The 16,925-nt window shown below is 42.3% G+C and overlaps 1 protein-coding gene across 1 annotated transcript; it reads left to right on the top strand.

Moving 5' to 3' along the window:
• Nucleotides 1-1,809: 1,809 nt before the first annotated feature.
• LOC110944605 lies at nt 1,810-2,853 on the top strand. Its single transcript, XM_022186261.1, has one exon. The coding sequence runs from the start codon at nt 1,810-1,812 to the stop codon at nt 2,851-2,853; it is 1,044 nt and encodes a 347-aa protein (XP_022041953.1).
• The last annotated feature ends 14,072 nt before the right edge of the window (nt 2,854-16,925 follow it).

Below are 16,925 nucleotides of genomic sequence, written 5' to 3'. Positions count from 1 at the left end.
GGTCCAACATTATGTCGCTCGAGCGGTTCAGGCTAGTTGCTGTTCGAGCAGACCAGCCTACTTGCCGTTCGAGCGGTCCAGCATATGACCGTTCGAGCGGTCCAAACCCTAATGGTCCATATGAGCGATCCAACCATCTAAACCTATACAATTCTCACAATTTCTCATATTTCGTACATTTTACAATCAATCCTATTCTAAGACTCAAACGAAGATATAGTCGACAGACAACTGCACCAACAATGATCTTCTGCCGCTTTCTTTTGATTCTTGAGATCTCCGATTTCTTTGAGGATCCTGTCATTGGTCTTGTCCTGTTGCTGTATATGATCTCTCATCTGCAAAATCAAAGTAAATATGTCACTAGTAGTGGGAGTATAGGAAGCAGAAGAGGTTGGAGGTTTAGAGAAAATAGGAGTTGGTTTCTTCTCAGCATTTTTCTGAGATCCAGCTGGTGGTGGAGGCAAAGGTGGAATGCCCTGAGATGAATTGACCGCAGACATCGCAGTAGAGGTATTCTTCACCGATGAAGCCATGTATTCGTATGCAACGATCCGGAATGATCACCAATAGAAAACTTTCTTATGAATGAAGCACCAATTGCCCCACGGTGGGCGCCAAACTGTTTTGGTCAAAAATCACACAAGGATAATGCAACCAAACTCTCTGTAACGGGGAATGATGCTTGAAATGATGAATAAAGAAAAGGATCACTTAAATGTAAATTGCACAAGTGACACAAAGATTTATACGAGGAAAAAGCCCTTGATCAATGAATGATCTCCGGCATAAAAAATCTCGGGTGATGGAAACTACCGATCACCAAGTTCAAATATAATAAATAATGTTTACAACTTCGGATAGTAACGAGCTAGGTACAAGGATCACTATGGTGTAGTATGCTAGAGCGTGTAAGAAATGTGTCGTCCCCTGCCAAATGCTCGAGAGTGCAGTTTATATAGGTGTGTGTGGTTGAATTTAGGAAAGTCACCTAACTACTAGCTCGTTACCCCTTTTAGAAATAGAAGTAAATTTAGCCTAACAAACTATCCGTAATTTGTGCTAAGTTTCTATATTCTCCACAACGTCCATTTCCGGTTATGCATGTGCGAAATTAGCGTGGAAGATTCCTTAATGACGTTGCCAAGACCAGCTCCAACTTGTAATTCCTGCAAAACAACATGAAATTCAAAGAGAACAATCGTTAGTATGAGGATCCTTAGGATGATCCATGATTCTGATCCTGAAGCTCTTCTGAGGATCACTATCTACCACAGAATCAAGGATCACTGTTAGGATATCATGTAAGGATCACAGGTCATTAAAAATCCTACCCTAACAGGTATGATTAGAGAGGTCAAGTATCCAAGATGGTTGGCCATTGTGGTTGTTGTTCAAAAGAAAAATGAAAAGTGGAGGGTATGTGTCGATTTTACAGATTTAAATAAGGCATGTCCCAAGGATCCTTTCCCATTACCCCACATTGACTCCATGGTGGATACAACGGCGGGTCATGAATTGTTGACTTTTATGGATGCTTCATCTGGATTTCACCAAATTCAGATGGAACGATCTGATCAAGAGGATACGGCCTTTATGACTCCAACCGGTATATATTGTTATATTGCTATGCCGTTTGGATTAAGGAATGCAGGTGCAACATATCAAAGGCTGGTGAATATGATGTTCAAGGATCAGATTGGACAAACTATGGAGGTTTGCATAGATGATATGGTGGTAAAATCCGTAAAAGCTGAGGATCACCTAAGGGACCTGGAGGAAGCATTCGATATCTTTGACAAATATAACATGAATCTTAATCCTTCAAAATGGCCATCATGGCTGCTTATGTCAGCAATTCTTCTCTCACTTGCAGCAGTCATCTCCATTATTCCCATCAGATACATTGTTGAATTAAGAATGATTTTTTCAATCGCAATGGGAATCGCTCTTGGTGTTTACATATCAGCCGAATATTTCCTACAAGCAACCGTTTTACACATCCTTATCGTCACAACTACGGTTTGCACCTCTGTGTTTGTGGTCTTTACCCACCTACCGTCTGCTTCTAGCACGAAAGTTCTACCTTGGGTGTTTGCTTTACTGGTGGCTCTATTTCCGGTCATGTATTTGTTAGAGGGTCAGGTCCGGGTCAAGACGATTCTAGCCGATAGTGGGGTCGGTGACTTGGGTGAGGAAGACAGTAAACTAACTGCCTTGCTGGCGGTCGAGGGTGCAAGAACGTCTTTACTGGGGTTGTATGTTGCGATTTTTATGCTTATAGCACTCGAGATTAAGTATGAGCTGGCATCACTCATGAGGGAAAAATTCAACGAGAAGGGTGGCGGTGGTATTAGACATAGTCAATCTGGTCAAAGCAGCGATTCCGGTTCTTCGTTCCCTAAAATGAGGTTCATGCAGCAACGTCGGGCGTCTACGGTACCCGCGTTTACAATCAAACGGATGGCTGCAGAGGGTGCATGGATGCCAGCTGTTGGCAACGTGGCAACCATTATGTGTTTTGCCATATGTCTTATATTGAACGTTAATCTCACAGGCGGGTCAAACCGTGCGATATTCCTTTTGGCGCCTATACTCTTGCTACTCAATCAAGATTCGGATTTCGTTGCGGGTTTTGGGGACAAACAGAGGTATTTCCCTGTTACGATTGTGATATCTGGTTATTTGATTTTGACATCAGTTTACAGCATATGGGAAGAGATTTGGCAAGGGAATGTCGGTTGGGGGATGCAAGTCGGTGGGCCGAATTGGTTATTCGCGGTGAAAAATTTGGCGTTGTTGATTTTGACATTCCCGAGTCATATCCTGTTCAATCAGTTTGTGTGGACATGAGGCGAGAGAGCAGGATGTGGACGAAATCCTTTTGGATCCTAATGATCCTGAATCAAAAATCTATATCGGATCAGGGATCCTTAGCAAGATGAAAGAAGACATAGTATCCTTCCTCAAAAGAAGAAAGTCTACCTTTGCATGGAAACATGAGGATATGACAGGTAAATTTCTAGGATATATGGTGACCCAGAGGGGCATTGAAGCAAGCCCGGAACAAATCAAAGCATTGGTAAATATCAAATCCCCTGCCAACGCTAAGGATGTGCAAAGGCTAACAGGCAGGATAGCAGCTCTAAACAGATTCATATCCAAATCCTCAGAAAAGTGTAAAGAATTCTATGATATCCTAAGAAAGAATAAGAAATTTGAGTAGACTGAAAAGCATGAGAATGCTTTACAAGCCCTCAAAGCATACATGTCCTCAGCTCCAGCATTGATGAAACCAGAAAAAGGAGACGTGTTATCCTTATATCTGGCGGTATCCTCAAAAGCAGTAAGTGCAGTCCTTGTTAAGGATCATGAAGGAAACCAGAGATGTCCGGAAGAATGGCTAAGTGGGCAGTAAAGCTTAGTGCCCATGATATAAGATATGAGCCTAGAACAGCCATCAAATCCCAAGCATTAGCAGACTTTGTGGCTGATTTCAATAGTGATTTACAAAAGGAAGCCGAATTGGTAGTCCAGCAGCTGGATGAAACTAAGGATCCTTGGATACTACATACTGATGGATCCTCAAATGTCAAAGGCACAGGGCTCGGCATACTACTAAAATCGCCACAGGGGGACATAATACCCCATTCTATAGCTTGTGAGTTCCAAGCCACTAATAATGAGGCTGTATATGAAGCCTTAATCGCTGGTTTACAAATCGCTAAACATATGAGGATCAGGTATCTTGAGGTATACGTGGATTCATTGTTAATCACCAATCACTTTAATGGATCCTATGCTGTTAAAGGTGAAAAACTAACCAAATATTTAGAGATAGTCAAAGAATTGGCAATCCCCTTTGTTTCTTTCAGTTTGACACAGGTACCAAGGGAGGAAAATACAGAAGCTGATGCATTGGCCAATCTAGGATCATCTTTGAAGATCCCAGAGGATATAAGTATCCCCATCATCCATATCCTGGCTCCTGCTATTGAAAATCAGGTGGCCATGGAGATAGAAGAGGATACTGCAATGATCCCTAGTGAGGATACTCAATCTTATTCAGGATCATGGATCTCACCAATCATGAGATACTTACAACACGGGGAGATTCCTATGGGAGAAAATCCTAGGACTTTCAGGATTAAGGTATCTCAATTCACAATCTTAAATAATGTGCTATATAAGCGATCTCTTGCAGGACCATATTTAAGATGTATCGAGGATCCTGAAGTTCAAGAAGTTTTAAAAGACTTCCATGAAGGAGACTGTGGCAACCACACTGGGGGCAGGGCATTATTCTCAAGGATCTTAAGGACAGGATACTACTGGCCAACTATGAAAAGGGATGCTGTGGAGTATGCTAAGAAGTGTGATCCTTGTCAAAGACACAGCAATATCCTTCATCAGCCAGCTGAATTTCTACATCCTATTCCATCCTCTTGGCCATTTATGAGATGGAGGATGGATATAGTTGGCAAGCTCCCTAAGGCACCTGGTGGAAAAGTATTCATGCTTGCCATGACTGAACTACTTCTCCAAGTGGATAGAGGCTGAAGCTTTTGCCCAAGTCAGAGAAAAGGAAGTTATATCCTTTATTAAAAGAAACATTATAACTAGATTTGGCATTCCTTCTGAAATTGTAAGTGATAATGGTTCCCAATTTATTGGGAGCAGGACTACTAACTTTTGTGACAGCTGGGGGATTAAGATGATAACATCAACACCAGTCCACCCACAAGCCAATGGTTAAGTAGAATCATCCAACAAGATCATCATCAATAATCTGAAGAAGAAACTTGGATCCAAGAAGGGGAAATGGGGAGAGGAATTACCTTATGTGCTTTGGGCTGATAGGACAACTCCCAAGAATGCTACTGGTCAAACACCCTTCTCTTTAGTGTTTGGGGCAGAAGCAGTGATCCCAACAGAAATGGTGGTTCCAACTGCTAGAACAAGTACTCGTGATCCTGAAGGAAATGCTGCAAACTTGGCTCAGGACTTGGATACTATTGAGGAAATCAGGGATCTGGCTAGGATAAGAATGGCGAGCTACCAACAAAGAATGGCTGGTGCTTACAACAAAAACGTCAGAATAAGGAAATTCCAGATTGGGGATATGGTGTTGAGGAAAGCATTCTAGAATACCATCAATCCTGCTGATGGGAAATTGGCACCAAAATGGGAAGGCCCTTACTTGATTGAAGCCGAAGCAGGAAAGGGGGCATATAGATTGCTAACCATGGAAGGAAATTTGTTACCAAGAGCCTGGAATGTTGTTCACTTAAAGAAATATTTCATGTGAACAGGATCCTCCTGGCACATATGATCCTTACATTGAAAGCATCCTCGAAGGATCCCAGTGATGTCAATGATCCTTACTCTGGTAAAATCCTAATCCTAAACTATTCCATTTTCTTATTTTTACCTAAGGATAAGGATCATGTATCCTTCATCCTCCTCTCACGAGAATTTGAGTTCTGATAGTCCAGGTACCCTCAGCATATTATTGATAGTCTTCAAAAGCATCTCAGATCCTTGGGTTCAACCCCAGTTATCCTTGGGCTTGTCCCCAGTTTTCGCCTGTAGTGCACGATGATCCTGGTATAGTTCATGTCTTTGGGACCAGTACCCACTCCAGGGGCTGATAACCTCATCGTACTGGCTATACCCAGGATCCTACGTATAATGGTAGACGTACCATACATCCGTTCCTAAGGTTTCTAACGTTTTCACGTTAGCTAAGGTTTTGGCATTTTCATGTCACTAAGTTTGGATAGTCGCCAGTGAGGGCCATACTCCAGTTTACATACGATCCTTGGGCTTGTCCCCAGTTATCCTTCGGGCTTGTCCCCAGTTATCCTTTGGGCTTGTCCCGAGTGATCCTTTGGGCTTGTCCCCAGTTATCCTTTGGGCATGTCCCCAGTTACTAACTTATCTTTTATATTGGCTTAGTCCCAAGTTATATCCCATTTTTTCAGGTTTTCGAAGTTAAACAATTAAGGATCCTTAATCCTTACTATCCATTAAAGTTTTACTTATGGTTATCCTAATTAAAGGTTAGGATCCTAACTTGGATCCTCAGGTATGATCCTTAATTATCTTCAATTTCATTCATTATTCATTTGAATAGCCCTTAGACCTTGACAACTGAACCTATGATCATTAAAATAAACTACTTTGAAAATTTTCGATTATAGGATATTTGATCCAGGATCATATCCTAAATTTCTTAAATAAAATTTGCTTAACTTTTCTTACTCAAACGAATATGTACTAAAACAATTGGAAATTAAAAGGATAACAATACGAGATAAGCCAAAAAGATTAGAGTTATTTTATTAACAAAGGTATAAAACCCTTCAAAGTTGTCAAAATTGCCAACCCACGTTTCTACCAGCAAAACGTGGCCCGTCCACAAGGGTTGGCAAAGGCTGTCCATTGTTTGTGCGGTCATAGCATGCAGGTAAATAAAAGGCGGCAGGATCACAACGGCTTCATCCCCCAAACAGAGGATCCCTCCACCATTTGCAATCCTACCTTTTGTCTGAAGGATCCCGGATCCTTAATCCTAAAACTATTGTTCAGATTTACAGACCATAATTGTTTCTAAAAAACATCAACAACCACAAAAAAATTCGGCTCCGGCTATGTCTAGAAGTTTCCTTCATCGCCCAGTCCTGCAGCTCAATCCTTCGCTGCACCATCTCCACCGGCTCCACTCGCCTCCCCAGCATGATCCTTGCCAGCACCTGCAAGCATCGGGATCTCCTCAGCCTCTTCATCATCCTCCAACTCTGCCAGCCTCGCCTTCCAGCCCTCAACGTCCCATGTGCTATTGTCGAAGGCAGGATCCTGAGCCTCCGCAGCCATCTGCAGCTGGATCTTATACATGGTTATCGCAGCAGAGACCTTAGTATCCTGGGTGATATCATGCTTCTCATAGTCAAAGTTGATCAGCCTTTTGGCAGCTTCATCCTTGGTAGCCCGGAGCTCCTTCTCAAGATCAGCAATCTTGAGATCCTTCAGCACACCCATTTGTTGGAGGTCAGCAATTTGGCGGTCCTGATCCTCGACGTGGCCAACATAAGTCTCTATCTCAGCAAATTTCTGTAAGGAAAACAGGCCATAACGTCAGAAACAAGTGATCCTCAAAACTGTCAGGATAACAAACAGGGGCAGTGATCCTTACCTCGTTGAAGTAGTCCAGAAACTGTTGGCGGAGCAGGGGCAGGCCTTGTAAATCCTCAGAGGCCTTTCTCTTCTTTCCTTTACCCCTAATAGGTGCTTTAGGGGCTGAAGCAGTTGGGCTGGCAGCAGGAGTCTTCTTCCTTGCAGATTTGACATTAGCAAGATCATCAATACCGAACTTTGAAGCAGACTTAGAGGATTTTCCAGCACCTACACAACCAAAATAAGATAAGTATTCTAATTAAACTTGAAAATCCTACCTAGAATTACTTTTTAAATAAGGATACTTACTTGACATTGTGACAGAGGCAGAGGATACTTCTTGGGAATCCTGGGTAGCAACCTGGAAAGTTCTTGTCTCCGGATCAAGCTTCTTAAAAGCCAAAAGTCTCTCTTTTGCAGCAGGGGTCAACTTAAGACGAGAAATGGATATAGCTGCACAATAAACACGAAAATATCAGTGATCCTCATCCTGAGGAACAAGTTTTATGGTGATCCTTCCAGGATCCTCTATCCTACCATGAGTAGCCCACTCTTTGGGCAGATCCTTCCCATCAGGGATGGTGTCTCTCCCAACAAAAAAGAACCGTCGCTTCCAGTTCGTGTCATTCTTGGTGACTTTGAAGACAGGGTGATCTTCCCCAGCTTTTCGCTTAAACAGCTAGCGATGGGATCCGAAAGTGGTAAGATCATACATCTCAGCCAACTCCGCCATACCAAGGTCAATCCCCTCTTGATCAATGATCCTCTCAAGGGTGTATAACACCCTCTAGATCATGGGCATAGCCTGGATATAGCAGATGCCGGTAAGAGAGAAAAAGGATTGAGTGAACTGTGGGAAAGGATACGAATATCCTATCAAGAACGGAGTAACCGGAAAAGCTACCCAAGTATCAGAAATAAAATCACTCAAGGCAGTAGGACTAAAAGATTTGAAAAGGGTGTTCGTCGGAAAACAATGACAGATTTTGTCAATGTAAGGATCAGTAAAACAACACCTCTCAGTGGGAGAATCCTTGATGATCCCTTGACTCTTCAAGGGACTGTTCTTCTTAGGATCCTTATGCGGGGAGTTCCGGAGCAACATCTTTACAGAAGAAGAAAAACAGAGAAGAAGATGAGAAAGAGAATACCTGGCTGATCTTCCGAATACGGTTATAAAGGGAGTCGCTTTGAATTTAAATGCAAACGATCCTATCCCTATTTCTATTTATAATGATGATTCGTGTAGGGTTGTCACTTCTGTGGCGTCAGATCACAACGGATAGTTCTATTGTAACGGCTATATATCCGTTAAGTCAGTTAGAGATAAGACCGGCAAAATATAACTCATTTATATTAGATAAATACTCCTTATATTTTGGGGGCAATTGTTAGGGCTGGATTTTTATGACTTATGATCCTTACATGTGATCCTTACACGTGATCCTAACCAGTGATCCTTGTTTCTTTGGCAGATAGTGATCCTCAAAAAAGTTCCAGGATCAGGATCACGGAGCATCCTAGGGATCCTCATACTAACGATTGTTCTCTTTGAATTTAATGTTGTTTTGCAGGAATTTCGAGTAGGATCCGCTCTTAGCAACATAAACAAGGAACTCGTCACAGCAACTTTGGCATATGCATAATCAAAGATGGACGTTGTGGACGATATGGAAACTCAGCACAATTTAAGGGCGATAATTTAGGCTAGATTTACTTCTATTCCTAAAGGGGTAACGAGCTAATAGTTAGGTTATTTACCTAAAATACGACCACACACACTTGTATAAGTAGCACTCTTCAACATTCGGAAAAAACACACAACACATTTCTCACACGCTTTGACACACGGTACTATAGTGATCCTTGTACCTAGCTCGTTACCATCCGAAGTTGTAAAAACATTGTTTGTTATATTGAAGCTTGGTGATCGGTAGTTGCCATCACCCGAGGTTTTTTATGCCGGAGATCATTCATTGATCAAGGGCTTTTTCCTCGTATAAATCCTTGTGTCACTTGCATATTTTACATTAAAGTGATACTTTACTTTATTCATCAAACGAAGCATCATTCCCCGTTTACATAGAGTTTGGTTGCATTATCCTTGTGTGATTTTTGACCAAAACAGTTTGGCGCCCACCGTGGGGCAATTGGTGCTTCATTCATAAGAAAATTTTCTGTTGGTGATCATTCCGGAAGTGTTGCATGGCTTCATCGTTGAAGAATACTTCCACAGCGATGTCTGCAGTCAATTCATCTAATGGCATTCCACCTTTGCCTCCACCACCAGCGGGATCTCAGAAAAATGCTGAGAAGAGACCAACTCCTATCTCCTCTAAACCATCATCTTCTGCTCTAACTTCTTCTATTCCCAGTACAAGTGATATATTTACTTTGATTTTTCAGATGAGGGATCATATGCAGCAGCAGGATGAAACTAATGACAGGATCCTCAGGGAAATCGAAGATCTCAAAAGGCAAAAGAAAACGACAGAGGATCATTCCCCACTAATGCCCAAATCTTTGAATTTTGATACCCTGATGATTACTTCTCAGCCATCAGAGGTCCCAGACGTTCAACACATGTGTGGATGAAGAGGAGTGCATTTCGGCCCAGCAGTAGTGACTCAGGCGTCAGGATCATATTTCCGACCGGCAGGATCCTATACTCAGCATATGGGATCCTTCATGAACTCGGGATCCTCCTTCGTTCCAGGATTATCCCAGGTTCAAGGATCCTCCTTAGTTCCAGGATTATCCCAGGTTCAAGGATCCTCCTTAGTTCCAGGATTATCCCAGGTTCAAGGATCCTCCTTCGTTCCAGGATCACCCCATATTCAGGGATCCCTTCAGATACCAGGATCCTTGAAGAATTTGCAAACAGGAAGTCCAGATGTCCATCAAGGAGATTTTATTCCAATGCAGACCATTGCTTCCACTGGTCCATCCATCATCCCAGAATCCCAGCAATATGGATTCACATCCAATGTTCCTAACTTGAACCCGATGGGAGGTAACACTTTTAATAATTCTCTTACCACTAACCATGGATTCATGCAGGATACAGGTATCAATCATGCTATGGCCAGAGAACTACAAAAACTGAAGGATATGATATCAAGTGTTCCAGGGGTAGTCAAACCTATCCCGGAGATTGCAGATGGAAGCCATAAGGTATCTCGTTTTGCACCACTGATTTGTGATGCTGAGATACCCAAAAGGTTCCATATCCCTACTATGAAGCTGTATGATGGTACAACGGATCCCGAGGAACACATAGCACAATACAGGGAGAGGATGGAGATCAATCCAATTCAAGAAAAATTAAAGGAAGCGTGCCTATGCAAAGGATTTGGATCCACTCTTACTGGATCAGCTCTTTAATGGCTGCTAAGTCTTCCCCCTTACTCTATTACTTCATTTGCTAATTTAGTTAATTTATTCAATAATCAATTCTCTTGTAGTAGAAAATTTGAAAGATTGACTAGTGATTTATATAGGGTAACTCAGGGTCATAATGAATCATTAAGGGACTATATAACCAAATTCAGTAAAGAATCCTTGGACATTCCCAACTTGGATATGGCCACAGCTGTTGAGGCCTTCAAAATGGGATTGCTTAGGGGTTCATTGTTCTATGATGATCTTGTTATGACACCATGCAGGAACCTAGATGAAGTAAGAACTCGTGCACTCAGGTTCATCCGGCTAGAGGATGACAAGAGGATCCAGGAGAGACAAGTAGGATCCTCAAAACAAGAAAAGCAAGGATCCTCTTTCAAAAGCAACAGATTCAAATCCTACAATAGGAATGACAACCAGAACGTGCATGCCGTTGACCAAGAAGAGGATGATGAGGATTACCCTCCGATTTCTGAATATTGTTTTTCCGTTGATAATCATGAACTAATCCTTGCAATGCAGAATCTAGGAGAAAAAGCCAGATGGCCCAGAAAAAACGACAAACCAACTGGAACTAAAGACAAGTCAAAGTGGTGTGCATACCACGAGGATTTCGGGCATTTAACTGAAGAATGCATCGCATTAAGAAAGGAAATTGGATATCTGCTAAGCAAGGGACATCTAAAAGAGTTGTTGGGAAGAAAAAAGCAAAGGACTCAGGATCCTGAAAGGATCCCTGAGAAAGCTCCAGCTCCTCCGGCAGATGCACAAGTGATCAACTTTATTTCTGGAGGATCAGACATCTGTGGTACATCCTTCTCAGCAGCTAAAAGGCATGCAAAGGAAGCTAAAATGGATAACGGAGAAAGACCTATTCGAACATCAAGTGTCTCGGAAGGAAAAATTATAACCTTCGATGAGGATGATAGAATTAACATCCAGGATCCTCATCATGATAGTCTAGTCATCACTCTCTTTATTTCTAACCATTTTGTCCGCAGGATCCTCATTGACGGAGGAAGCTCAGTGAATATTATCCAACTTGATGTTCTGAAGAAGATGGGTATTCCTGAATCAGATATAACCCTGGGGGACATCAAACTCCCAACCCTGGGGGACATCAAACTCCCAATCTATGTGGAAGGATTACATAATTATCAAAAATTTTGTGTTATTGACTGTTTGTCTTGTTGTAATGTTATCCTTGGCAGGCCCTGGATACATGATATGAAGGCAGTCCCATCCACCTACCATCAATGTGTGAAGCTCCCTAGCCCATGGGGAATAATCAAGATCGACAGTGATCAGCAGGAGGCTAAGGATTGTTACACCTCATCAATGAAACCAGCCTCGAAGCCAAGGGAGCAATAGCAATTACGGTATCCTTCAAGGGACGTCTTGGAGGCGAGAGAGCAGGATGTGGACGAAATCCTTTTGGATCCTAATGATCCTGAATCAAAAATCTATATCGGATCAGGGATCCTTAGCAAGATGAAAGAAGACATAGTATCCTTCCTCAAAAGAAGAAAGTCTACCTTTGCATGGAAACATGAGGATATGGCAGGTAAATTTCTAGGATATATGGTGACCCAGAGGGGCATTGAAGCAAGCCCGGAACAAATCAAAGCATTGGTAAATATCAAATCCCCTGCCAACGCTAAGGATGTGCAAAGGCTAACAGGCAGGATAGCAGCTCTAAACAGATTCATATCCAAATCCTCAGAAAAGTGTAAAGAATTCTATGATATCCTAAGAAAGAATAAGAAATTTGAGTGGACTGAAAAGCATGAGAATGCTTTACAAGCCCTCAAAGCATACATGTCCTCAGCTCCAGCATTGATGAAACCAGAAAAAGGAGACGTGTTATCCTTATATCTGGCGGTATCCTCAAAAGCAGTAAGTGCAGTCCTTGTTAAGGATCATGAAGGAAACCAGAGATGTCCGGAAGAATGGCTAAGTGGGCAGTAAATCTTAGGGCCCATGATATAAGATATGAGCCCAGAACAGCCATCAAATCCCAAGCATTAGTAGACTTTGTGGCTGATTTCAGTAGTGATTTACAAAAGGAAGCCGAATTGGAAGTCCATCAGCTGGATGAAACTAAGGATCCTTGGATACTACATACTGATGGATCCTCAAATGTCAAAGGCACAGGGCTCGGCATACTACTAAAATCGCCACAGGGGGACATAATACCCCATTCTATAGCTTGTGAGTTCCAAGCCACTAATAATGAGGCTGTATATGAAGCCTTAATCGCTGGTTTACAAATCGCTAAACATATGAGGATCAGGTATCTTGAGGTATACGTGGATTCATTGTTAATCACCAATCACTTTAATGGATCCTATGCTGTTAAAGGTGAAAAACTAACCAAATATTTAGAGATAGTCAAAGAATTGGCAATCCCCTTTGTTTCTTTCAGTTTGACACAGGTACCAAGGGAGGAAAATACAGAAGCTGATGCATTGGCCAATCTAGGATCATCTTTGAAGATCCCAGAGGATATAAGTATCCCCATCATCCATATCCTGGCTCCTGCTATTGAAAATCAGGTGGCCATGGAGATAGAAGAGGATACTGCAATGATCCCTAGTGAGGATACTCAATCTTATTCAGGATCATGGATCTCACCAATCATGAGATACTTACAACACGGGGAGATTCCTATGGGAGAAAATCCTAGGACTTTCAGGATTAAGGTATCTCAATTCACAATCTTAAATAATGTGCTATATAAGCGATCTCTTGCAGGACCATATTTAAGATGTATCGAGGATCCTGAAGTTCAAGAAGTTTTAAAAGACTTCCATGAAGGAGACTGTGGCAACCACACTGGGGGCAGGGCATTATTCTCAAGGATCTTAAGGACAGGATACTACTGGCCAACTATGAAAAGGGATGCTGTGGAGTATGCTAAGAAGTGTGATCCTTGTCAAAGACACAGCAATATCCTTCATCAGCCAGCTGAATTTCTACATCCTATTCCATCCTCTTGGCCATTTATGATATGGGGGATGGATATAGTTGGCAAGCTCCCTAAGGCACCTGGTGGAAAAGTATTCATGCTTGCCATGACTGACTACTTCTCCAAGTGGATAGAGGCTGAAGCTTTTGCCCAAGTCAGAGAAAAGGAAGTTATATCCTTTATTAAAAGAAACATTATAACTAGATTTGGCATTCCTTCTGAAATTGTATGTGATAATGGTTCCCAATTTATTGGGAGCAGGACTACTAACTTTTGTGACAGCTGGGGGATTAAGATGATAACATCAACACCAGTCCACCCACAAGCCAATGGTTAAGTAGAATCATCCAACAAGATCATCATCAATAATCTGAAGAAGAAACTTGGATCCAAGAAGGGGAAATGGGCAGAGGAATTGCCTTATGTGCTTTGGGCTGATAGGACAACTCCCAAGAATGCTACTGGTCAAACACCCTTCTCTTTAGTGTTTGGGGCAGAAGCAGTGATCCCAACAGAAATGGTGGTTCCAACTGCTAGAACAAGTACTCGTGATCCTGAAGGAAATGCTGCAAACTTGGCTCAGGACTTGGATACTATTGAGGAAATCAGGGATCTAGCTAGGATAAGAATGGCGAGCTACCAACAAAGAATGGCTAGTGCTTACAACAAAAACGTCAGAATAAGGAAATTCCAGATTGGGGATATGGTGTTGAGGAAAGCATTCCAGAATACCATCAATCCTGCTGATGGGAAATTGGCACCAAAATGGGAAGGCCCTTACTTGATTGAAGCCGAAGCAGGAAAGGGGGCATATAGATTGCTAACCATGGAAGGAAATTTGTTACCAAGAGCCTGGAATGTTGTTCACTTAAAGAAATATTTCATGTGAACAGGATCCTCCTGGCACATATGATCCTTACATTGAAAGCATCCTCGAAGGATCCCAGTGATGTCAATGATCCTTACTCTGGTAAAATCCTAATCCTAAACTATTCCATTTTCTTATTTTTACCTAAGGATAAGGATCATGTATCCTTCATCCTCCTCTCACGAGAATTTGAGTTCTGATAGTCCAGGTACCCTCAGCATATTATTGATAGTCTTCAAAAGCATCTCAGATCCTTGGGTTCAACCCCAGTTATCCTTGGGCTTGTCCCCAGTTTTCGCCTGTAGCGCACGATGATCCTGGTATAGTTCATGTCTTTGGGACCAGTACCCACTCCAGGGGCTGATAACCTCATCGTACTGGCTATACCCAGGATCCTACGTATAATGGTAGACATACCATACATCCGTTCCTAAGGTTTCTAACGTTTTCACGTTAGCTAAGGTTTTGGCATTTTCTTGTCACTAAGTTTGGATAGTCGCCAGTGAGGGCCATACTCCAGTTTACATACGATCCTTGGGCTTGTCCCCAGTTATCCTTCGGGCTTGTCCCCAGTTATCCTTTGGGCTTGTCCCGAGTGATCCTTTGGGCTTGTCCCCAGTTATCCTTTGGGCATGTCCCCAGTTACTAACTTATCTTTTATATTGGCTTAGTCCCAAGTTATATCCCATTTTTCAGGTTTTCGAAGTTAAACAATTAAGGATCCTTAATCCTTACTATCCATTAAAGTTTTACTTATGGTTATCCTGATTAAAGGTTAGGATCCTAACTTGGATCCTCAGGTATGATCCTTAATTATCTTCAATTTCATTCATTATTCATTTGAATAGCCCTTAGACCTTGACAACTGAACCTATGATCATTAAAATAAACTACTTTGAAAATTTTCGATTATAGGATATTTGATCCAGGATCATATCCTAAATTTCTTAAACAAAATTTGCTTAACTTTTCTTACTCAAACGAATATGTACTAAAACAATTGGAAACTAAAAGGATAACAATACGAGATAAGCCAAAAAGATTAGAGTTATTTTATTAACAAAGGTATAAAACCCTTCAAAGTTGTCAAAATTGCCAACCCACGTTTCTACCAGCAAAACGTGGCCCGTCCACATGGGTTGGCAAAGGGTGTCCATTGTTTGTGCGGTCATAGCATGCAGGTAAATAAAAGGCGGCAGGATCACAACGGCTTCATCCCCCAAACAGAGGATCCCTCCACCATTTGCAATCCTACCTTTTGTCTGAAGGATCCCGGATCCTTAATCCTAAAACTATTGTTCAGAGTTACAGACCATAATTGTTTCTAAAAGCCATCAACAACCATAAAAAAATTGGGCTCCGGCTATGTCTAGAAGTTTCCTTCATCGCCCAGTCCTGCAGCTCAATCCTTCGCTGCACCATCATCACCGGCTCCACTCGCCTCCCCAGCATGATCCTTGCCAGCACCTTCAAGCATCGGGATCTCCTCAGCCTCTTCATCATCCTCCAACTCTGCCAGCCTCGCCTTCCAGCCCTCAATGTCCCATGTGCTCTTGTCGAAGGCAGGATCCTGAGCCTCCGCAGCCATCTGCAGCTGGATCTTATACATGGTTATCGCAGTAGAGACCTTAGCATCCTGGGTGATATCATGCTTCTCATAGTCAAAGTTGATCAGCCTTTTGGCAGCTTCATCCTTGGTAGCCCGGAGCTCCTTCTCAAGATCAGCAATCTTGAGATCCTTCAGCACACCCATTTGTTGGAGGTCAGCAATTTGGCGGTCCTGATCCTCGACGTGGCCAACATAAGTCTCTATCTCAGCAAATTTCTGTAAGGAAAACAGGCCATAACGTCAGAAACAAGTGATCCTCAAAACTGTCAGGATAACAAACAGGGGCAGTGATCCTTACCTCGTTGAAGTAGTCCAGAAACTGTTGGCGGAGCAGGGGCAGGCCTTGTAAATCCTCAGAGGCCTTTCTCTTCTTTCCTTTACCCCTAATAGGTGCTTTAGGGGCTGAAGCAGTTGGGCTGGCAGCAGGAGTCTTCTTCCTTGCAGATTTGACATTAGCAAGATCATCAATACCGAACTTTGAAGCAGACTTAGAGGATTTTCCAGCACCTACACAACCAAAATAAGATAAGTATTCTAATTAAACTTGAAAATCCTACCTAGAATTACTTTTTAAATAAGGATACTTACTTGACATTGTGACAGAGGCAGAGGATACTTCTTGGGAATCCTGGGTAGCAACCTGGAAAGTTCTTGTCTCTGGATCAAGCTTCTTAAAAGCCAAAAGTCTCTCTTTTGCAGCAGGGGTCAACCTAAGACGAGAAATAGATATAGCTGCACAATAAACACGAAAATATCAGTGATCCTCATCCTGAGGAACAGGTTTTATGGTGATCCTTCCAGGATCCTCTATCCTACCATGAGTAGCCCACTCTTTGGGCAGATCCTTCCCATCAGGGATGGTGTCTCTCCTAACAAAAAAGAACCGTCGCTTCCAGTTCGTG

This window comes from Helianthus annuus, chromosome 4 (assembly GCF_002127325.2).
Source record: "Helianthus annuus cultivar XRQ/B chromosome 4, HanXRQr2.0-SUNRISE, whole genome shotgun sequence".
Taxonomy (NCBI): domain Eukaryota; kingdom Viridiplantae; phylum Streptophyta; class Magnoliopsida; order Asterales; family Asteraceae; genus Helianthus; species Helianthus annuus.
This window is presented reverse-complemented; position numbering and strand designations above follow the sequence as displayed.